At 36.8% G+C, this 24252-nt stretch overlaps 1 protein-coding gene across 1 annotated transcript; it reads left to right on the top strand.

Moving 5' to 3' along the window:
- The first annotated feature begins 2489 nt into the window (after positions 1-2489).
- Positions 2490-19719, top strand: LOC145766510 (uncharacterized). Its single transcript, XM_082578236.1, has 4 exons — positions 2490-2494; positions 2766-3046; positions 4668-4755; positions 17963-19719. The coding sequence occupies exons 1-4, from the start codon at positions 2490-2492 to the stop codon at positions 18984-18986; spliced, it is 1398 nt and encodes a 465-aa protein (XP_082434362.1). The 3' UTR covers positions 18987-19719.
- Positions 19720-24252: the final 4533 nt, after the last annotated feature.

A 24252-nucleotide genomic window follows, 5' to 3' on the forward strand; every position in this document is an offset into this window, starting at 1 on the left:
ACCACCATATGGCCCTCCTCCTACACCCCTGATGATACTTCATAATTCAGAAAATTCCGAACCAACCTTATAATTCCTTTTTTATTCAAAAAATAATAATTTTTTTACTGTAACGTCATATGATGATGCATATTCTGCTGTACAAACAGGGCAGAACATGCATGATGCATGCCTTGTTTGGAACAAGTCCTGTTACTCAACGGAACTCATCCGAATTCCTTTCAAGTTTAGATTTTAACAACGCATCGTCATGAAATTCTTTTTTTCAATAAGAAAAGCAACAAAATCACTCGAGTACACTTGCAGCAAAATTGCTATTGTTGGTTACTATTTTGTCCAGAAAATTTGTTGTAGGACTAAGTCGTATGGTTTACACTGTGTACATTTCATATTTGTGCCTTTGGCGATTCAACTCGTGCTTAAAAATGCCGTCACATTCATGTGCTGCTCCATATCCGCAACTGATTTGATGGCTGTGGGCAATCCTTAACGAGGTGATCGATGTTCTAAATGTTGAATTCGCTATGGCTGTGCGCACTAGCGTACGCAGGGGGGGGGGCCATTGGGCCATGCCCCCCCCCCCCCCCTTAAAAATGTTTTAGTAGTTAACGACGTAATTAAGGCATTTAATATGTTTTGCATTGCTCTGTCATAGCAATTAACAATATAGACTAAGCCAATATGAAATACATGGCCCAGTCCACCTACCCCACCCCAGGTATGCCAATGTAGCATAGTGTTCTGTCAGGGTTCTGTAAGCCTATTATAGTGAGAAAGAAATGGATAAAGTCTAAACTAAAACCATACTGGCATATCATGAAAACGTCTGGGATATCAATGGCCAGTGGCGTAGCCAAGGGGGAGGGGTTGGGGGTTACAACCACCCTTTGGCACGGGTGTGACGTCACGATATTGAGAATGATGCTTTCAGTCTGTTTATGCTTGGGAATGATGCTTTCAGTCTAAAAAAAAATTGCCTAATTTTAAACAAAACTGCATGAAAAGAGCGAGTTTTGCCAATACCAAACATTCAAACATCTAAGCCAGGAATTAACAACAAGAAAACATAGAGACTTAGCTTCATTTCCGAAAAATGCCGAAGAAAACATGATCTTATCCTTTTTCTATGCCACCTGACAGCAGCATTTTACAGGAATATTCATACCCACATTTTTGTTGAAAATGCTCTCAGAATGCACCAAATTCAAAGTAATTTTTCAAAATTTTCTGGGGGAGGCCCCCCAGACCCCCCGCCGCTGGGTGTCGTCTTAGGAGAAAACGCCGGCAGGCTTCGCCCGCCGGTCGTCAAACCTCCCCATTCAAAATTCCTGGCTACGCTACTCTCAATGGCCCCCCCCCCCTTCAGAAAATCCTGCGTACGCCACTGGCTGTGCGCGTCCAGGGCTGCTGAGAGTAACCAACCTACAGTATCTACTGTAGAGTTTAAACGCAAACATTATGACATGCTTGAGACCTAAACTGGATGGTCAATTTTGGCTTTGGCAAGGTCGCTACACTCCGCCTCTCCAGCCGCAAGTAGCCTACAGGAGAAGTTCACCCTGCCATGAAAAGCTTTTTTCTGGTGGAGGTATAATTTTTATATAGGCTACAAATTTTCATTTGTTTTGACAATTCTTTGATGTTGATCAAGCAAAAATAGCAGTCAGTCGCATGGTCTGTATAAAAGGTAAAGGTGAGTCCCATACTTTATCCAAGCATCGGGGGTTGAGAAGATAAGATTCTCATTATACTAAGCCTTCGACACTAGAGAGAGTAGGGCGGCCAGTTCTTTTCTTTCGGCCGCCTTTACTTCAGCAACTACGCCCACCCAATTTATTACACCCTGGGCAGAGGTGAGAGGTGATTTTCAACAACCAGCATAAGCCGGGAGTCGAACCAGGATTGCATGATTGGAAAGCGAATGCCTTATCCGCTGCGCCATCCCACATGGTCTGTATGCTCACGCCAAACCATTTGTACAACGAAAAGTATCTTGATTTGAAAAGTTGAGATTTGAGAACTAGAAGTAGGCTACTCAAGTCGCAATTATAGAAAATAAACTCAGAGCACCTTAAGCATCTGCCCAGTCAACACCATCGGCTGCATTGCCGAGTGGTGAGAGCCTTGGAACGACGTTCGAAAGGGCGCCGGTTCAACACCGCTCAAGAGCATGCTGTGGCTGTGTCTTTGGTAAGACACTTAAAGGCATATATGAAAGTGGCCACAAAGATTGGCTTCCTTGCCTTCCCGCCCACTTAATCTAAATCTTCATTCACCGAGCGTAAGCCTGGATACGACAAACAGAAAACAACAATGAACACATTGCCAAGATATCTGTACCTAAAATTGTGATTCCTATGAATCCATCAAAGCCACTGTTTCCAGCCGTACTCTTGCCATCATAGATATTGTTTTGAGAGTTCAATATATACATTGTTATTGTTAATATTGTTATTTGTGGTGGCAGATATTGTTTGCACCTTTTAGGGATGCCGTAAGAACACGTTGAACATTGTAATAACAATGTATTGAGCCAGATTTCATTCCATATTCAGTATCTCGAAAACTACAAGTAACTTAATGAAAAAAACGTTGATTGGAGATTGGGATACAGAAAGTTACCCAAAACTCTTTGCAGGTTACCAAGTTCAAAATGTCAAAATGTTTTTGGACAGTGTTATCTGTCGACACTTTTAAAACTGTTTGTGTTATTACATTAAATATCGCTTTTATTGGTCACTTAAACTTGATTTTATTTTTTGCAGATGGAAAGTAATTAGCATCATATCAGTGTGCATCATTGGAACTCTTTCTCTTTCTGTCACTATTGGTAATCTCACTGTGCTCTACGTGTTGACGAATTACGAATGCTTGCGTAAGAATGGTCAAGCGTATTACAAGATATCATTAGCGGTTGCGGATTTGCTCGTAGGGTTAATTGGTTTACCAAGTCAAATAATGATTTGGATACTCGAAGTCGTCAAACCTTTATATCAAAAACTAGAAAAAAATGAAAATGGATTTTTACTAAAGGAAAATAACTTTGGTCAGTCATTGTATTATTTTATCAATGCCCACGAAATTGATATAGATCTGCTTTTGAATCTACACCACTATTTAGTTTCTCCAGTTCTATTCGTGTCTGTTGCTGTTTCTTTTCTTACATTAATAGCAGCAGCAGTGGATAGATTGTGGGCAATATATCGACCACTGAAATATAGGAAAGAAAAATCAAAGCGAATTGCTAAATACATTTCTCTGTTTATATGGACAACATCATCTTTACTTCTCCTCATACTTTGTTTAGTGATTGGTGTACACATCTTGCATAATATTATAAATTTAAATGCCGTATTTATTCTTCCGATTCCTTTTATTGTTATGTGGATCACAACAGTTACTACATTTTACGTCTACAAGGCAGCAAAAAGACAGAGAGTCGTTCACCAGACGATGGAGTCAAGTAGAGATCGCAAAATAGAACGGGAGCTTCTGAAAACTCTTGTTATTATGGTGTTAGTTTTTACTATTTGTATGACTCCGATCCTGATCACTGTAATAGCAATTTCTATTGGTAAGGTCCTGTTTGATAAAGCATCTATGAAATTATGGTTAATACTGCTGGCCATATCAGTTTTGATTCTGTTGAGCAACAGTCTGTGGAACTGCTTGATTTACAATTTCAGAAACTCTGACTTCAGTCGAGCTACCAAGGAATCGTACAAGAAATTAATAAAAATAATTAGAATGGTTTGTCCAATGAACAATAAAGAGGAGAATTAATCTTTTGACCTTGAAACATAGGCGAGCGTGCCAGTGGAACAGGGGAGTAACTGAGGACAGTTGCCCCCTGTTGCCAAAAAGGTGGCAAGTTTGGTTGAAAATCTCGGCTACACTTATTTGGGCGCATGTGCTGAACAAAAAATCTGCAAAACTGTATCAATTAAAAACATTTTAAGGTGTACAAAACGTATATAGGCCTTCTGTCGAATTTTTATTTGTTACATTGGTGTTAATGTTTTGTACGGGGATAAAATAATGAAAACTTACTGTTTTTGTTTTCTGACTGTATCATGTTAATTCAGGCAGTTAAAAAGTATGAAACCGTTTTAAATTTAAATAGGCCAATTCTTTTTAAAACTTCTCAAATTAACACAATGCAGTTGATGCAAAATCAGTAAAATCATTAATTTTGTTCATTTACATTGGGATGGAGAGCCATAAAATATAAAACTATTTGAATCTGGTCAACTCGTTAATGCAGCTGCCCAAAACCACATGATGAAATTGCCCATTTTATTAAACTTGTATACAATATACATGCTATGCCGTCTTATGCAGTTTGTCCAGCTACGGAACGAATGTAATTATTTTATGGAATGAGGTCATTGACATATTTTAGTTATATAGTAAAGTTGCCGTAATAAAGGCTTTATAAAACATAGCCAAACATAAACATAAAGTAAGCACAGTCTTTACGACTGTCACAATATAATTTGTTTTGGCTCAACTAAAAAGCATCTTGAGAAACATAAACAAGGCTTCACGCATCATGCCAGAAGCCAACACGTCGACTGTGCACCCAGCAACGTAAGATCAATAAAACGCCGCCTGTCGAAAAGATTATTACAAGTTTTACATTCATAACACTCATTTCTCATTTGTAGGTTACAATTTCGTTGAGGTTACTGGTACTAATATTGGTCACCACAGACATAAAGTTATCTGTAAACCTTGTGCGGACGCTTGGGAAAGGCAATTAATAATACCACCTTTAGAAATCAACGTAAGGCTAACAACAAAAGATGTGGTAGGCAATTTAACGTATTGGAGAATAACTACACGCTCAGTCAAGCTGGTGCTAGAAAGATGCCCAATTACGGATAGTAACATTTCAATTTTACTTGGAGATTGAATGCCACTATAAAACTGCATTTTGATAAAAAAAGTTATTTATTTCGAAGTCAGCATAAAACTTTAAAAAATTATATTAGGCTTACATATGTTTAATTGTTTGGTTCTTATTTTGTGTTTTGACAATGAAAATATTTCTTGTTATACCGAAATAGAAAAAAGATCTTTTACAGTTTCACTCTGGCAATTTTGAGTGGTCAAATAATGTGTGCAATTCTGGTTTCAAAATTGGAACGTTTGGTTGGTCGCCTAAAAATTGGACTACAAAATGTGTACAATTTTGTTACAACAGTCCTAAAGTTGAGACATGCTACATGCACCTGCTTAATTTCTATTTGATTAATTTCATTGCTTGTTTATGTTTTGTTTTTCAACTACGTTTTCTTATGATGTTCTCTGCTGCATCTTTACTAAACAAATAAAATTAAGTCTGCTAAAATTATAGTTAAAATTAAAACTACAATTAAAATCAAATTTGTTCAAACTCATTACTTGAAGGTAGGCTACAAGTAAGCGTGAAAAAAATTAATGTTTTTTAATCTCGAACACCGGAATGTTAGTAAACGAATCAAACGTTGTTTTATTTTGCGTTGTTTAATTCAACGTCTGCAGACGTTAAATCATTGAAAAAAGCGACTGATTTGTTATATGGGTATTGTCACGTGACCTTGAGAGCGATCTTAGAATGATCGTTAGAAAATGTGTTGTTTTCTTCATGGCTGTGGAGTCGAAGTCGGAAGAATTTTGGCATCGTCCAGAGTGGGAATCCTTGAAAAAGATCGACTCCAACTGCGGCTTGATACAAAACGATAAACAATAAAATTTTTATTGATGATTTTCTTTATTTTTGTGAATTGTATGTTATCATTATGTAAGCTAACTAAGTATTATGATATAATTGCATGGGTAAATAAAGTTATTTCACTCTGTCATTCTCATTTTTTAACTGGTTGAGGTTTACATTTTTTTATATTGGTTACATTTTTTAAATGTTGTCTTGTAAATCGCTTACTTACGATCACTGGAATAGCCTCTTAAGCTTAACTTTGCAGTTTCGCAAGCTTGCAAAAGCTTTGAATCATAGACGCAAAACCTATTTGATGAATTGGAGTTTTTGTTCTTGTTATTTTATACTCTATAAATTATTCCATACGCTTACTACCGCTACATGGAGAGCTGTCCTTGGTGCGCTGCTCAAGCGCACACCTCGAGAATAGAACTCGTTTCTTCTTGATCTTGCAGTTTCTTCATTAACAAAATCAGACAATCAACCGACTGCATTGTGGGGCGGACAATCGGGTCATGTAAGTCTGGATGTGAGATACCAACCCTCAACTTAAGCAACTTTAGTTTTTTCCAATATAAAACCACGTAAGCATTGAGAGAGACTAATGCAATTTATTGCTGACGTTGCTTTTCTGTTAGAGGTATTAGTTTGAGACCGCATTAAGTATCAAAACGCTTTAAATGCAGCGTTTTCTTTGAAAAATTGAATATTCCCAAACTTTCAACTCTAAAGTAAGTGTTCAGCATGATTTGAAAATTTTTGTTTTATCTTTAAAATACATCACAAGTGAAGATACGAACGGCCTGTGTTAGCTTGATGCTACGGGTTCACTGTGGTAGTAGTAGTTTGCACGAGTTTTCGGAACACAGTTCTCTGCAGTCATGTGCTATAACACAATGGTTTCGTCATAGCACATGACTAGGGAACTGTGTTCCGAAAGCTAGTGCAAACCGCTACTACCACACAGCAGCAAATTCCCAGCATTAGGCTAAAACAGGTCGTTTGTATTTACGTTTGTAAAGTAAGCAACGATAATGTGGCTAAAAGCGAAACTCAATCAGTTGCATGGAAATACATTCCTTTTCACTTTTAAAAAATTTAATAAAATCATCAAGATGCTGAATGCAGTGTTGTGTTGTTAGAAGTGGAAACCGTTCTAAATGTATGAATCAGCCTATTCAAGATATGAGTAACTTTTGATGTTGAGAATATTGTGCTGATTTGAATGCATTTCTGATATAAAGAGGAAAATGGTGCTAAGAGAGCTTGTGGGCTACAGTAAAATAGCAGATCTGAGTCATTTCCAGAAGATATATTTAATCTTTAATTTTATCTTTACCTTTTCAAAACTCATTTTTAACCATCTTTCCGAAATCTCATCAAACAACTGATATTTCATTTGCCATCGTGGGACAACTTTTCTAAAATTTTCAACTTATTATTACTATTATTATCAACTTTCTCACGCTTAATTGCCTAAATTAGGACTACTTTAAGTGCCGGTAGGCTACTTTTAGCAATGGCACGGAAACAAATGCCCATTTGTCAACGATTTGATAAAATACTTTTGTTGGCTTGAATTATTTACTTGATGAGATTATTTATCGTTTATTTTTTTGACAAGGGCTATGTGCATTGTGCAATGAGAAGTCTGACGTTTCAGAAACTTAAACGACGATCAGTTATGCAGTACAAACATTAACCATCGTCGTAGCAAGTTACTGTCACATTAATAAATACAGTCAGGGACTCAGCCAGCACAAAATTTAAAATAAGGAGGACAAATAAATATTTTGCACATGTGAGTGAACCCGGAAACGAGTCACCAGAGCACGTGGAGGAGGGTTTAGGGTTCCCCCAGAAAATTTTAATACACAAAATTTTAATTTGAAAATGTAATTTGCTCTGCTTGGCTTTTTGCGAGGCATTGAGCACTTTTTGTAGTATTCATAGTATTTATTGTTTAAATAGCAAAGAAATAGTTTAGAAAATTGAAATCACTGCAAAAATATTAAATATCATAGTAATTAAGCTTGCGCCCCCAATTTAAAGTGGTTGACACCTCCGAGAGGGGAGTGCTTTTCCGTTGAAGAACCACTGTTGTAGAAGCTTTTGAGGCTGGGCCATTTACCGACATTGACAAAGTGAAGCATTTCGATTGTTGAAGAGTTGTTGCTTGGAGATTATTCCATCCATTAGGTGCCGCTGCATGGAGAGCAGTTCTTACAATGCCTTGCTCAAGCGCACACTCCGAGAGTCGAACCAGCGCTGCTTGATCTTGAAACTTCTTCGTTCACAAAGTCACGCGCTAACCAACCGAGCTATTGGGGCGGACGTGACGTCTATATTTGCTCATAGTCTGTCACGCAGTAGCGTTGACAAGGGTACAAGAGGCACTTTTGGACGAGGGATGTAACATTACAAAAAAATGTTACAATAAATTGTAACATTAATTTTTTTTAAATCTACTCGCGTGCTCACATGATGATACCCGTACGGCGTACATGCATTGTGGTGATAACATCAAGTAACAAAGGTCAACTTTGGCAAGTGCAATCAGTGAATCAAAGTAATTGAATTGAAGAATTGATCTTATGAACTAGAATATAATAGCTCAGCTACAAGCAGCAATATTTTCAAAACATCAACTTTAGTAGTAAACATGTCCGAATAAAAATATAAAAAAGCATCCAGTGTTTTTTTAACCTAATAGTTTTATTAGTTATCTAATTAGAGGATCATTTGAGCCGGATACCAATGAAATTTTCGATCTTCAACGTAAGACACTTATAAAAAATAAACTATATCCCCGGAATACGCTGTGATTTCTTTAAACTCCAGGACTCCTTGGAAAGGTTTCGGGCTCCTAAAGTTATGACGGGCTCTGGTCCAAAAGTATCTTCCTCTGTCAACGCTACTGTTTCTCTACGACAGCTTGTTTATAAATTAACGTATGGCTATTTTAGATTTATGTTTAACATGCAGTAACCATGTGAAGAATAAAAGTTAAATAAGTAGTTGTGACTGAATTGTTTTTTCTCTTTTACTCCCAAACATGGTGAGAATGAGTTTCGAATACAGGGTGTTTGGTTTCCAAGCATACAATCCTGGTTTAACTCCCAATCTAAACAGGTATTCGAAAAACACTGCCCATCGCCGCCAGAGTGTAATAAATTGAATAGGCGTAGTTGCTGAAAAAAACGGCCGAAAAAAAAACTGAACATCCTGTATTGTCATCAGTACCGAAGGCTTACTACAGTGAGAATCACATCTGTTGTCACCCAACGCTTTGAATGAAGTATGGAAGTACCTTTACCTTAAGCAAACAAAAATGAAAACAAAACAGCCTCAGTTGATTGATGATGACTCGTTCAGAAGTCTAAAGAATTATTGGATTACTTAATCGACTACGCTACTGAAGTGCTGCTGTTTCATATGTATACTAGCATGATTTTGTTTATTTATCAATATAGCCTGCTATATAAACAACTCAACAAAAAAACACCTGAAACGCTACGAACTCGGCAGCCAAGAGTTTAACACGCTCTCTAGCAAAGACAGGAATTTCTAAAATGTAACAGAAGGAGTTTGGCTGGATTTGCCTTTTGAAAGTTAAACTTTTGAAAGCTATAGAGTACTACGATTTAACCAAAAACCTCCTTTTGATTTATCGAAAGGCTGGTTCTTTAAAAAAAATTCGGCTACAATTTCGCATAAGTGGCGATACAGGCAGAGATGATAAATTATTTTGAATTCGCATAATTTTTCGAACAAAAAGTAACTAGTATTTTTCGGATGATAGAAAAAGTCTTTAAAGAAACAGATCTTGGGCATGACGTATAACATTCATGAATTTTTCAAACGCGTTTGCACTTTTTAAAAAGTTACAAAACGTGAGCCATACACTTTGACACTTTTACACGTTTAGACAGCGTTGTTCACAAAGTTTCGTAAATCACTCTTAGACATGCTTTTAGTCATTGTTTTCAAGTAAAGTTTGCACTTTAAGTTTACTTTCAGCGACTCTCATGATCAATGTTTACTGAAAGCACAAGCTTTGTTGTCTATCCGAAAAACTGATTTTTATTTTTAGTGCGCTTCGTGTACCGAAACCGGATTGATCCATCACAGCCATGCACGAAACCCTGTGACTTATTCGAAGAACTGTTTTTGCTATTTTTTGGAAGACGTCTTGTCTCCCAACCTGAATGACTCCAAACTACGCTTTGTATGTTACAAAACCAGAGTAAGGGCAGGAGATATGACAGAAAGTTACTTTCATACCTGCGTCATTTTTTCAATTGAACTTGAATGCGTTTACTTGAATTTAACTTTTTAAAATATTGAATGTTGGAGAAGATTGGATTTCTATGTAAGGTAGTTTTCTGTAGTCCTGATGTGGGCCAATATTTTTTCCAGTTGCTTCATGTGTGTTCTTTATTTATTTTTCTTGTGAAAACTGTCAAACCAAGCAATACCGTCATCAAATGTGAGAACGTATCAATGAAACTGAAGGAATGTATTTTACATGTAAAGCGTTAAATAGCCTATCGGGCTCATGTACTTAGTTAATTTAGCCCGCCATACAAATATTTAAATTTTTCGTTAACTATTCTGCTTCTAAAAATTTGTTCTTGATCAAGTTCATTAGATAAAATAATGATGCACGACAATATGGAGACAAAAAAATTGCCAAATACAGTACAGTAGGCCTATATCGAATATATTTTTTGGCAATAAATGAATCTGGAATTATGTTGCATGTTATCAATGCTTTCTTCCGAACCGTATTGCATTCATAAATTACATCGAAGAGTACATTGTTTGCTTTACCATTTCAAATCGATAAAGTTTGGTTTTTACGTACAGCTGGATTGAAAGACTATTAATTGCATTTCATATTTTTCAAGTTCAATATGTTGAGTTTTTTCAGTTAAGTGTTTCTGGTAATGGCGGGCGGCTTAAAATTAACTCCACTGCTTCAGCAACCCATGTAGTCAATACAATATTTAAACAGGCCCACGCATTTAGTTGTTTTATTTCAGAACTGCTTGTTTTGTTTTTGGTACACCTTTGTACCTTTAAAATTTCTATGACTTCGAATGAATGTTGAAGTCATACCTGGCTTTGAGTTTTGCGTATTGGCACACACAAAAAAAAAACAAGGAATTTACTTTTGCAGATGCATCGACTTTTAAGCGTCACGAACGAAAGTAAAAAAATGACTAAGTGCCAACGGAAGACATGCTTTTTAAAGCATCACCTCTTTCAAAAGCTTTCAATGTCATTGCTTGCACTTCACATTCACACACAGGTTTCTTGATTTGCAGTAGATGGTTCTCTGATCAATCAAAAAGCAACAAATTGACTTTTATCAGAATATTGCAGACAGTTTCAATACTTCTATCTGGAAGCAAAAGTACAGTAGCTTTATGGAGCAAACAACAATTTACAGCTAAGATAAGTAAAAATTATTCAATTTTACATCATTATATGTGAAAACAACTTATAAATAAAGAAATTGCTGGATAGTTTTGTTGGTAATTTGCATTTATTAGAAGCAGGCAGATTGAAGAAAGAAGCACCAGAGTTTCATTACAGTAAATGTTGTGTGAATATCGACGGCACAACGCACTAAATATCGACACAATGCATCAAATTATAGACAGAACATTTATTTAAACACAATCCCATAGACTGTATTATTAGTCTATCTATGTCAATCACTTACAACCCAATACAAACTATGAAACTAATTAATACTGTTTGAATTAATTTTTTTACCAAACCATGGTCAAGGCAAACATATGATTTAAAAACATGGTATCACGTCAAAAAAACTTTTACCAAAATGTAGATAAATCTTATTATCTTTTTATCTCTGGTCACAAATTGTAGTTATGATAAATGTCATCAGAAAACAGTGTAAATTTAAGCTACGTTTTGAACAACATTTTATTGTTTTAGTTTGCATCAGTCGATACTAGCATCATTGATTGGGTACAATGCATACACGCCAGTGTCAGGTTGTAGTCTATTCATCAAACCAACCTTTAAGAGAAGTCTAATTTTATTTTAAAATCATCACCAGCCGCTAAGTAAATGATGAAAGCTTATAACAGTTATCGTGTCCGCCAATAGCTCTTCTTATTCTTCTTCTGGCTTTATTCTCACTTCAAGTGGGGTCGTCGGTAGGCTACTACAGATTGCAGTCCTCCAAAGCACTTTGTCAGCAGCATTTTCTTTCTTCACTCCCACTATTTCTATATCTTCAGTCACACAATCTCTCCATCTTCTTTTCGGCCTACCTCGCCGCTTTCTTTTTGCTTTGTTGCATTAACGTCGAATTTTAGTGACATAATAGCAATTTCGTCTTCCTAACATTATAGTTAAAGATTGAAGGAAAAAAACATGGTGAAAAAGAGGTAAACGATAGTCCATGTAAATAAACGATAATCTAAAGTAAAAAAGTTAATAAATATGAAGTTCATTAGAGGTTTGAGTTACCGTACATATCCTATTTTCCTTTGCTTACTCTACTGTCTCTTCTTCTTCCACATGAGGCAGATTTTGAGGTGATACTCCTCAAGTTTTGAAACCAGTGTATTGTTCAAGGGTAGGGTCTGTGAGGTCTGCCTTTCTTGTAAGTTGGAAAACATCATTGTGTAGTAATGAATGAAGTTTTGTGCCGAATGGAGCTCATCAAGCTCCACAAGCGCAGGTTGGTGAATTATTTGATCACACAAACTTCAGCGAAACGTGTTTTGAAACAACCAGCATTAGTACTGCCACGATTTTAAGTTGGTTCATCTATTCTTTTTGCCTCGGCAACTGCAATGTTAGCCATCAAAGCACCGCTGAAAAGCTATTGAGAAAACGCCAATCCTTGATCTCGTCATTCAAGAAATGCAGTCAAAGGTATATTGTGAATTAACACATTAACAGAGGTAGGCATCCGCTACTTTGAAAGTAGGGTGCTGCGGCGACTAGGAGCAACAGTAGCGCGCGCTAACGCTACCCACTAGGCTACCAGTCGATAAATGTATAGCGTGCTACCGCTATTGCTATTCGGATCAAAAGTAGCGCGCTACACTTATCCCGCTATTTTTGTTCTAAAGTGACACTAGGAAGCACTATTCCACTACCTAGCGAAGTCAAAACGACCTTAAAAACCAACCACATCATTCTTTTACACTGGCTTTAAGATCCACTTTGGCTTTAGGACGTCTTTACCAAACGAGAAAAGTCTCCCACCGCAGCACTGGATGGAATGGGGTGTTATACTTAAAACAGACATTTTAACTCGCTATTAGGAAAGGATCAATCCTCGTTATTGAGAAAGCATCCTTCCTCATAGTCAGAACTGGTGTTGGTGGCACTTTTGTTAGTATCAACGTGGCTTGATATTTCAATAGTCGAGTGATTTCTGCTATGATTTTTCACGCATTGTTTCTATTAGAAATCTCCAAAAACGAGTCATTTTTTTCGCTTCTATAGCGAGTAGCGCGAGTGTGACTGAAAGAAATGTAGCGTCTTTCCGCCATTGTTACATTGATAAATCGGACGTTATTAATATTTTTGTGTTCAATAGATTACCTTAAGTAAGAGTTCGCTTTTCTTTAATTCAACTTTTGCCTTGATTGTATGACACAACAGTATAAGCTGTGTTCTTAGACCTCTTGTAAAAAAATTAAAATTTTAGTCCAAGTAAAGTAATTTAACATTACAAAATTTTGCATGATTAAAAGGCTGTAATTTAAAAAAAATCTTTTACGCAAATATTTCCATGGAAAAGCCGACTTATTGTGGGGAAAATTATTTAAGGTCCGAAAGGAGGCTAATTCTATTGTAGGAGAAACAGCTGCATAGACTAGAGTAGACCTATTATAAACATGTTACTGTCAGGGACTTTGATCGGGAGTAGATTTTACATATTTATTTGTACGAAAATAATTACAGAAATAATTGAAAATCAAACTATGTAAATGAACGTTCTTATTTTGAATTTAGCAGTGTTCCAAATGAATGCGCAGTGCAATAAATACTAATTACAGAAATAGAAAGAAGGCTACGCAACTAAATGTATAAATTCAACTGTATTGTGAAGCTTTCGTCGCACATGTGTAGCTTCGTTAGTAACTACATATCCATCTTATCAAAGAAGAAAGTTTACAGTTTTTGTAAGGATAATATAGGCCTACTTACTGACGAAACCATTATTGTGTGTGGCAAAAGCTGTAGCCTACAATTATGGCCTTGGATCAATTTAATGCGGTAGCCTACTCTCTATTTCTTCAATACGGCATGACCGGAATTCCGGTACGCTTTTGCGCACGCGCGTAGTCATGCGCACAAATCCAAATGATCACTATACCGTGTTTTACGATAAAGGCAAGGAAATTTTACGCGAAAAGAATTTTCGGGGTAGGAGGAGGAGTTGGAGAATAATTTCGAGAGAATTTTACCAGAGGTCTTACAATATGCTGTTCTATGCTACTGTAAAATCAGAGTTAAAGTTGAAATTAAAATGATTTCTCCCTACTTTAATGCGATTAATTGTGTAATCTGTTTGTAGGTAAAGAAATTAAAAGTATGTTTCGATTTGTAGTATTGTTGATATTGTTGTTGAGTGCTGGATCACAACACCAAACAGTGATTTACAGCAATAACGTTTCAACAAACAGCAACTTTTCCTGTCGATTTGCGGTTGGAATGAAGGTTAGAAACAAAGACCACGACCAGCGATGTTGCGAAGATGTTACCAAATATTTTTCCAACTATTATAATTCGACTGATCCCAAGTACTGGTATTATCGTAAGAAAAGCGCCATCTTAGAAACCTTTCTCAGCACTTTAAAAGCTTGGAATTGCTCGCAGTTTAAAGATCAGTGCAAGAGAGAGTATTATTTTTATCCGGTAGACGACCTGATTCACGACAGGATTTGTGATGTATCAAGGTTATTGAAAAAATGCCGAAACGAAACATTTTTCCGAGTCTTACAGGACCACGACAACATCAGCGACGCACTAAACTACAATCCAGTATTCAAAACGTCTTCCTGGAGGAAATGGGTCGAATTAACGCGATCACCAAACTTTGCATTTGAAGACACGTTGGATAATAATCCGTGTGTTAAAGTTGCAATTTACAAAAATGCAAGACTTTTCTTTAAATGGCTATGGCGTGGAAGTGTCGCAGGATTACTTTTGAACTTTGTAAATAAATGTTACAAACCCGATGAATCAATTTACAAAATATCTTCCTGGGCTTGTTTACAAACACGGTAAGTAGCCTAAGCAAAATGATAACTTTAGTTAAAAACTAAATTTTTTAAAAACATTGCAAAGGTATTAGTTGATCATTGCAAGAATATTTGTCATTGACATGAGAAAGTCTTTTAAAAGTTTTACACCAGCAGTTTTACAAACTTGTAACAGCTTTGAACCACTAACGTTGGCACGTTCACCGAAATTGATAAAGTGTTGTTGCATGGACGTCGTTATAATATAATCTAAACTGGAATCTAAATTCTAGGCCTCATCTTGGCAGCAAACAGAATTGCCATATTGGCGGTTTTAAAGCCAACGTTTATGAATTTGAAGTTTTCTAATGGATTTTCAGATTAAAATATGGCAAGGTCGCAGCACCTTACGTTATGGTAGTAATCATGCTGTTGACAAAATTAACCCAAAATGCAATATTATGAAATTATTACGCATCAGCTAGATCAGCGTTTCTTAACCTTTTCTGACTCTAGCACCCCTGTAAACAAGTCTCAACAGTCTAGCACCCCCTAACAATCGTTGACATACTGCTACAGTGCCGACCAAAAGTTGAGTAGAGGCCGAAAGTTTGACATGCCTTCAGATCTCTGGCGATATATCTTGTAATGAAGTCTCCTGTTGTTAAACAAACTGTGCAGTTGTTTTAACGAAGTTGATTCAGGATTTGGTATTTGACTTTCATTCACCAACAGAAATTCAATTATAACCATATGTAAGCGACTCAACTCTCTTAAAACAACAGCACAGTTTGTTAGGCGACAAAAACATACAAAATCTACCGCCAGAGGTCAAAAAGCATGTCAAAATTTTGGCGCCACCATTAAACTTTGGCCTGCACTATTGAAAGGAAAGCGATGTACAAATTGATCATTTTGTTTATTCTTCAAAACTACTGTCGTCAATGGTGACAAAAGAAATAGGAAAAACCGAGAATAGTGAAACAACATGGAAAAACTTCAGCATACTCAAGTTACTCAGCTGGGTAACTAGTTACACATGTATCAATGTGATTCTGTTGTTGCTTATGTGTGACTAATTTCTCTATTCGAGGCTTCGTGTTGGTCAAAGCCACTCTCATATCGTGGAGCAACCCATGTTGAAGGCAATTCCGGCCAATTGTTTTGATTTGGAGCATGGCGGAGAATGCCTTTTCAGGTAGGTAGTCGGAAATGAAACGATCAATTCCAATGCTGCTCGTGCCAATGCAGGATATGCTGTCAACTGATCACACCAGTAATCAGCAAGAAGAAGGACGAAATTCTGTCCGACAACTCTGATTCACCTGCATGTCAATCAGCTCCTCCTTTAGTCTATTATCATCACTCATGTCTGCCAAGAAGGGCTGCTGTATCCACTCTGGATATGAGTGATTTGTGGGAACGTATTTTGCCATGGTGGTTGCTAGAAGCGAGAGGTGAGCAACAATATTACAACAAAGCACCCACCAGGTAAGTTCGCACAAACTACTCAGGATCAGTTTGCGTACTTGACTGGGAGATGACTACAATAACAGCAAATCATGTAGGCCTAGACTACTTCGAAACAGCAATCATTGATATGACAACTGCTGATACTGGCAGAAAGACGAAAAAATGCAGAAAAGTAAAATGGCATTTTTTTGATATTATACTGCCTGCATTTAGCACCCCCTACAGTCTATTTCAGCACCCCCAAGGGGTGCTAGCACCCCTGGTTAAGAAACGCTGAGCTAGATGGTAAGAAAACTAAATGACTTTGTCACTCAACAAATAGGTGAATAACTGGAGTCTGATAAACAACATCAAACTCAAAAAATTAAGATATTTCGGACGCATAGCAAAAATTCACTCGTTGAAAAATTTAATGTTAACTGGGGTGGTGCAAGGCAAACGAACAAAGGACGACAAACAATGAAAATTACGGGACTGATGAGCATGCAGGAAGTATTACTAAAAACAAAAGACAGAACAAAATGGAGAGAGTTCATATAGGAGATCACAGCTGAGAGCACACCATACAGGTAAAAAAATAGCTTAACAAAGCATTCCATCCGTTTCGGACCTTCTGCAATGCAAAATTACGCATTACAGCATCAAATAATTAAGATTTTGTAACGTCTGATTTAATGCACCACATGCATAAACTGATCAATCGTTTTTAAGTCATGGTGGAGCGTAAACAACTGTTGATAAATTTCTGTGTGGTAAAACCGTATTGGCAACTCGATACCGTTGGAGGTGCCAGTTTACGTAAAAGATCCTCAAACCAACAAAAATATTTGGGAAAGTGTTTCGAAAGTTGCAGTTTAAACTGTTAGCGGTTTTTCTGTCTTTCTTTTTCTTTTTAATAACCAAAAAATATCAAACAAACAAAAATTAAAATTAATTCTGTTTGTTTTTATTTCTGTTTATTACAACGAAAACAATATATGCCAAACATAGCAGAGGTCTAGAAAAATGCAGAAGCGACAAAACGCAAACATTATGACATGCTTGAGACCGAAACTGGACGGTCAATTTAAGCTTTGGCAAGGTCGCAACACTCCGACTCTCCAGCCGGCAAGTACAAGAGAAGTTTACCCTGCCACGAAAATTTTTGCCTAAAATTACGTTTCTTGTTAATCCACTGTTACCAGCCGTTCTCTTGCCATCATAGATAATGTTTTGAGATTACAATATATACAGTACATTGTTATTTGTGATGGCAGCTATTGTTTGAACTTTTGGAGATGCGTTAAGAACACGTTGAACATTGTAATAACAATGTATTGAGCCAGATTTCATTCCATATTCAATATCTCGAAAACTACAAGTAACTTAATGAAAAAAAAGTTTATTGGAAATTGGGATACAGAAAGTTACCCTAAAGCTCGTTGCAAGTTACCAAATTCAAAATGTTTTTAGACAGTGTTATCTGTCAACACTTTTAAAACTGTTTGTGTTATTACATTAAATATCGCTTTTATTGGTCACTTAAACTTGATGTCATTTTTTGCAGATGGAAAGTAATTTGCACCATATCAGTGTGCATCATTGGAATTCTTGCTCTTGCTATCACTATCGGTAATCTCACTGTGCTCTACGTGTTGACGAATTACGAATGCTTGCGTAAGAACGGTCAAGCGTATTACAAAATGTCATTAGCGGTTGCGGATCTGCTCGTAGGGTTAATTGTTTTACCAGGTCAAATAATCATTTGGACGATTGAAGTCGCCAAACCTTTATACTTAAAACCATACAAATTTGAAAATGGATTTTTACTAACGGAAACTAACGTTAGTCAGTTATTGTATTATTATTCCAATGTTCACGTAACTATTATAGATCTGCTTTCAAATTTAAACATCTATTTAATTTCTCCAGCTCTAGGCATATCTTTTTCTGTTTCTGTTCTTACATTAGTAGCTGCAGCAGTGGATAGATTGTGGGCAATATATCGACCACTGAAATATAGAAAAGAAAAATCAAAACGAATTGCTAAATACATTTCTCTGTTTATATGGGCATCATCATTTTTACTTCTCGTCATATTTTATTTAGTGTTCGATTTGTATATCTTGAGTAATCTTATAACTGTAACTGCAACTTCAACAATTGCTCTTCTGATTCTTTTTATTGTTATGTGGATCACAACGGTTGCTACATTTTACGTCTACAAGGCGGCAAAAAGACAGAGACTCGTTCACCAGACGATGGAGTCAAGTAGAGATCGTAAAATAGAACGGGAGCTTCTAAAAACTCTCGCTATGATGGTGTTAGTTTTTACTGTTTGCATGACTCCGATCATGATCACTGCAATAGCAATTTCTTTTGGTAGGGTCACGTTTGATAAAGCACCTGGATCAGTATGGCCAACACTGCAGTCCATATCATTTTTGATTCTGTTGAGCAACAGTCTGTGGAACTGCTTGATTTACAATTTCAGAAATTCTGACTTCAATCGAGCTACCAAGGAATCGTACAAGAAATTAATAAAAATAATTAGAATGATTTGTCCAAGAAACAATGAAGAGGAGAATTAATCTTTTGATCTTGAAACATTGGCGTGCGTGCCAGTGGAACAGGGAAGTAACCGAGGACAGTTAACCCTAACCCCTGTTGCCAAAAAGTGGCAAATTTGATCGAATATCTCGGCTACCCTTATTTGGGCGCATGTGCTGAACAAAACGTTTAAAACTGTGTCAGTTAAAAACATTTCAAGCTGTACAAAAATATGTAGGCCTTCTGTCGAATTTTTATTTGTTACATTCGTGTTGATGTTTTGTATGGTGATAAAATAATGAAATCTTATTGTTTCTATCTATTGACTGTATCATGTTAATTTAGGGAGTCAAAAAACATGAAACCATTTTAAATTTAAATAGGCCGATTTTTTGTAAACTTCTCAAATTAACATAATGCAGTTGATGCAAAATCATTAAAAACGTTAATTTTGTTCATTTACATTGGAATGGAGAGGCATAAAATATAAAACTACTTGAATCTGGTCAACCCATTAATGCAGCAGCTGTTACTGCCACAGCAACGAAACCGTAGCATCAGCCGAAAACATGTCGTTTGTATTTACATTTGTGAAGTAAGCAATGATAATGCTACAAAGCTAAAAGCGAAGCTCAATCAGTTGCATGAAAATAACATATTCTTTTACACTTTTGAAAAAATTTCTGTGCTGCTTGTGAATTGTGATACGTATTTCAATAGAAGTTAATAAATCCAGCAAGATGCTGAATGCAGTGTTGTGTTGTTAGAAGTGGAAACCGTTCTAAATGTATGAATCAGCCTATTCAAGATATGCGTAACTTTTGATGTTGAGAATGTTGTGCTGATTTGTCGGATAATTGAGTTTAGGCTATAGAAAATGTCACCATTGCTTTCATCAAAAGTTGCACAAATGCATTTCTGATATAAAGAGGAAAATGGTGCTAAGAGAGGTTGTGGGCTACAGTAAAATAGCAGATATGAGTTATTTCCGGAAGAAATATTTAATCTTTAATTTTGGCTTTACCTTTACAGAACTCATTCTTAGTCATCTTCCTGAAATCTCATCAAACAACTGATATTTCATTTGCCATCGTTGGGGCAACTTGCTTTGCTAAAATCTTCAACTTGTCCGTACTACTACTACTAACTTTCTCACGCTTAATTGCCTAAATCAGGGCTACTTTAAGTAGGCTACTTTTAGCAATGGAAACAAACGCGTTTTTATCAGCGATTTGATAAAAGACGTTTATTGGCTTGAATAATTACTGAATTTTTTTATCGTTCTTTTTTAAAGGCATACTAAATAAAATTTTCAAACGGGAATTAAGCATTAAAATGCGTAAACTGAACACTCAAGAATACATTTCATAAAAAATTACTGAAAAAAAAAATTGTTTTCAATGGCGCTGGCAAGGTGCAAAGTCCAGTGTTTCATTTATTTTTTATTTTTTGCAAAATGACCAAGAAGTGGAAAAACTGCTCGAGAATTACGTCACAAGTGACTAGCAGTAGCATTATCAAAAGTGTTTTCCCGCGTTGGGTTGGAAAGTTCAAACGTGTTGCGTTTCAAGAATTTTCACATTGATTCAAGGCCTGGAAACGTTGAATCCATGTAAAAAATGCTGATTACTCCACGCCTTTTGAATTGCCTAACTTGTTTCACATGCCTTTGTGGAGTTTGCCTTCAAAAACTTGTTTTTTTACATTTTCATTTTACATTGATTGAAGGCCTGAATACGTTGAATCTATGTAAAAGAAGCTGATTTAATGTTTGAAGAACAAGATCTGCCATTTGAAACTCACGCAGTAAAACCTTTTGCCCGATCAGCTGATTGCTAGTCGCTTGTGACGTAGACTGTATAATCGCATGCTTCGCTGCTCAAGCCCATTCCGCTTTTGAAACCTCTGACAAAAGCACGCGCGCAATGGTGGTCAGACCGCAATGGGGCAAAAATTTTTTCAAAGTCGTTTTATGGTAGCATGTTAAACACAAAGAACGTGGAAAATCGCCAAGTCAGGTTTTTCCTTTAGTATGATTTTAGCAAGGGCTATGTGCACTGAGAAGTTTCAGAGACTCAAGCTCATGTTTCAGAGACTCAAACGACGATCAGTTATGCAGTACAAGCATTAACCATCGTCGTAGCAAGTTACTCTTGCAATAATGAATAGAATCAGGGGGTAGCCAGCCAAAAAATTAAAATAAGGAGGCACATAAATATCTTGCACATGTGAATGAGCCCGGAAACGAGTCACCGAAGCTGGAGCACCCAAAGGAGAGTCTAGGTCTAGGGCCTCTTCCAGAAAACTTTGAAAAAACACCTTAAAATTGCGCATTCATAGAGTACTTTGCCTAATCATTGATATAAATTTGTCAAATGATGCTGTAACAGAGTGTGAAATTGTTGGTTAAAATATTTTTTTGCGGGGAGCATTTTCCCCTTTTTCCCCTCCGACTACGCCCCTTGATACAGATAATGTGATTATTAGGGCCATTTAAAGTCATTAAAGTCATATTTTTTTCTATGCATTAGTAAGTCGTAAAATCAATTTTAACGCAAAAACCGCATCCCTGTGAGGTATATTAAGAAAGTTATGAAGTCATATAAAGTCATATTTTCCTGGTTAAGTCATAAATCAGCTTTTTAAGTTATATAGTCATATTTTTGAGTTATAAAGTCATACCGTTGTATACTTTAAATAAAAAGTACCAATTTAAGCGGTGAAGCAATTAAGCACTAAGAAAGTAAAGAAATTTCTGATTGAACGACGGCAAACTGTAGGATTAGCCTACATAACACTTACAGTCACAGATCTATATTTTATGAGGTCACACGTTGCATTGTGTGGCAAATCAAAGAGGCCCATGCTGATCTAAATGCCCTTGATTTCGGAAAAGATCCGCTTGAGCTCAAAAATTACATTAAGAAGCGATTGGACAAAAACGATGTGAAACAAATTATGGAGCTACAAAGACAAGACATTTCACCAGCGCTTTATGCAAAACTGCAGAAGTGTCAACCCACATCAGCGTCTGTGGAGCGCTCATTTTCCTTACTAAAGTCATTTTTACGTCCAAATCGTAACTTCAAAGACTCTAACATTCCACACTACATGAAACTGTACTACAACGTCTACAACAGTGGTTTAAAATAAAAATGGATGTGTATTACTGTTATGTTGCGTATGTTTTACTCTTTAGTTCCGTGAGTGACGTTGTGCGCATGTAAAAAAAACGATTTTCACATAAAGTCATATAAAGTCATATTTTCCAAAAAATAAAGTCATATTATTGATTTTTTAAGGTCATATAAAAATGGCCCTAGTGATTATACAAAGGAATGAGTGTGAGAATGCAATGAACGGTGCGACACAATGGCAAACAGATTATTGATCAGTTTTCAACTTTTTGACAAGTAGAGAAGGCGAAGTACTTTGTTGAAAAAAAAAAATAGTAACGGGTCTTACCTGCCATGGTACGTTGAAAAAGTTTTGTAAATCCACTAGACGATAAAATCTGCTTAGCTGTTAGGTTATTAACTTATTATCATTATACTTGGCAACCATTATTTTATACAGAGGCGTAGCAACCGTCCTCCGAACCCTCCGATCGGAGGGGGCCCCGCAAGGAATGAGAGCCCTCCGCCGAAGATTTTGAAATACTATCGAAATATAGGACATAGGCTAAATACGTGGTCACAAACGCACGCGAAATAGCAGAGCTTATTGGTATTGAGCAGGTGTTTTCAAAAACACGGTACGACGTAGGAAGAGAATGTTTGGTTACGAATGTGCTGATGATTCGGGTCATCTTTCTGCTGAAGAAATATTCAAATCGCAATTTTTTCTTGTACTCACTGATCAGGCCATGTCTTCTGTTTGCGCTTTGACCAACTCGTGGAGTGGTACAAGTTGTTTGAACTTCTGTACAACGCTAGCAGCCTGAAGAAGTGTCTCAGAGAAAATGGTTGGGTTGGTTGGTTTTGAATCTTTATCCTCTGACTGACAAAGCCTTGATTGGTTATTTCTGATAGTTTCGCATACATGTAGACTGTAGAGGCTCTTGACGCAGGGCTGGTTAGCGAGATTGGCAGACTTCCGATTATTGAAGTGTTGTTGCCAAGAAATTATTTCATTCACTAGGTGCCGCTGAATGGAGAGCAGTCCTGAAATGCGTTGCTCAAGCGCACGCCCGAGAGTCGAACTTACGCCGCGTGGTCTTGAGCGGGCACGCAACCACTGAGCTAATTGGGCGGACAATGGAACTGGACAATCACTGCAAAAAAATTAAAAAAAAAATGGGAGGCATTGATGCCAAAGAACTAATAATGGAATTGAATCGTTTTATTTATGTCTTCGAGAGAGGATTTGTCACGGCAAGCAATTTTTTAAAGTACAAGAACAGCCTTCAGCAGGAGATATATCCGAATCTTTGCATTTGCACCAGAATTCTTCTGACCGACCACACCAGTTACTGTCGCCAGTGCTGAAAGGACCATTAGCAGAATGAAACTGATCAAGAATATCCTGCGCTTAACCGTGGCAGATGACAAGCTTTCTGCTCTTGCAATTACCATCGAAAACAAGATTGCCAAATCCCTGGACTATGACCCATTACAATTTGCGCAGAACAAGGCTCGAAAGAAGCGCTTTGCGTAATTATGGAATATATGTCCACACTGTCACTGTAGACCTATGTATACACATTACACAGTGGTGGGCGCAGCTAATGTAAAAGCTAGCTTTCAACAAAGAAATCAGCGGATTTTCAATAAAGTTACTTTCGCTAACGAGTCCGCTAAAATTTCAAAATATTAACGAAAATGCTAATCCGTTAACCAAAGCGTTAGCTTCGCTAATTAGCGGAACTGTGCCTCTACTGTGTATACATAATATAAACCCTGCATGTTGTGTAAAATAAATACCACATTCCAGTTTCTACGTTGTAAGGGGCCCCGGACTTATGTTCGGAGGGGGCCACGTTCTTTGTTGCTATAGCCCTGGGTTTAAAGTCCGATTGTTTGAAAATTGCTTGCAGCAAAATCTACCAAATTGTGAAAGTTTTTATTTTGTTTACCCAGCGAAAGATCTTCTAGGAATCGTAAATCATGAAGCGGATGCATATGTCTGAATGAGTAATTCGTTTAATCAATTGGATTGGAACCAAAACATGCCATTTTAACTAGACACTGGAAACAAACTTAACAAACTTTTGCCAACTTTTATTGCCCAAAAAAGCATTCCAATACGTCAACACCACGACACGTGAATGACCTTGCTAATCTCGCCAGGCTTTTGTAGTACAAAACA

Source organism: Aplidium turbinatum, chromosome 3, assembly GCF_918807975.1.
Source record: "Aplidium turbinatum chromosome 3, kaAplTurb1.1, whole genome shotgun sequence".
In the NCBI taxonomy this organism is placed as follows: domain Eukaryota; kingdom Metazoa; phylum Chordata; class Ascidiacea; order Aplousobranchia; family Polyclinidae; genus Aplidium; species Aplidium turbinatum.

What these genes read in the sequence shown, in the direction of transcription:
- LOC145766510 (XM_082578236.1), top strand. An exon ending in ACTAAAGGAAAATAACTTTG is followed by an intron (nt 3,047 to 4,667) that starts GTCAGTCATTGT and finishes TCTCATTTGTAG; the next exon opens with GTTACAATTTCGTTGAGGTT. An exon ending in TGTGCGGACGCTTGGGAAAG is followed by an intron (nt 4,756 to 17,962) that starts GCAATTAATAAT and finishes CATTTTTTGCAG; the next exon opens with ATGGAAAGTAATTTGCACCA.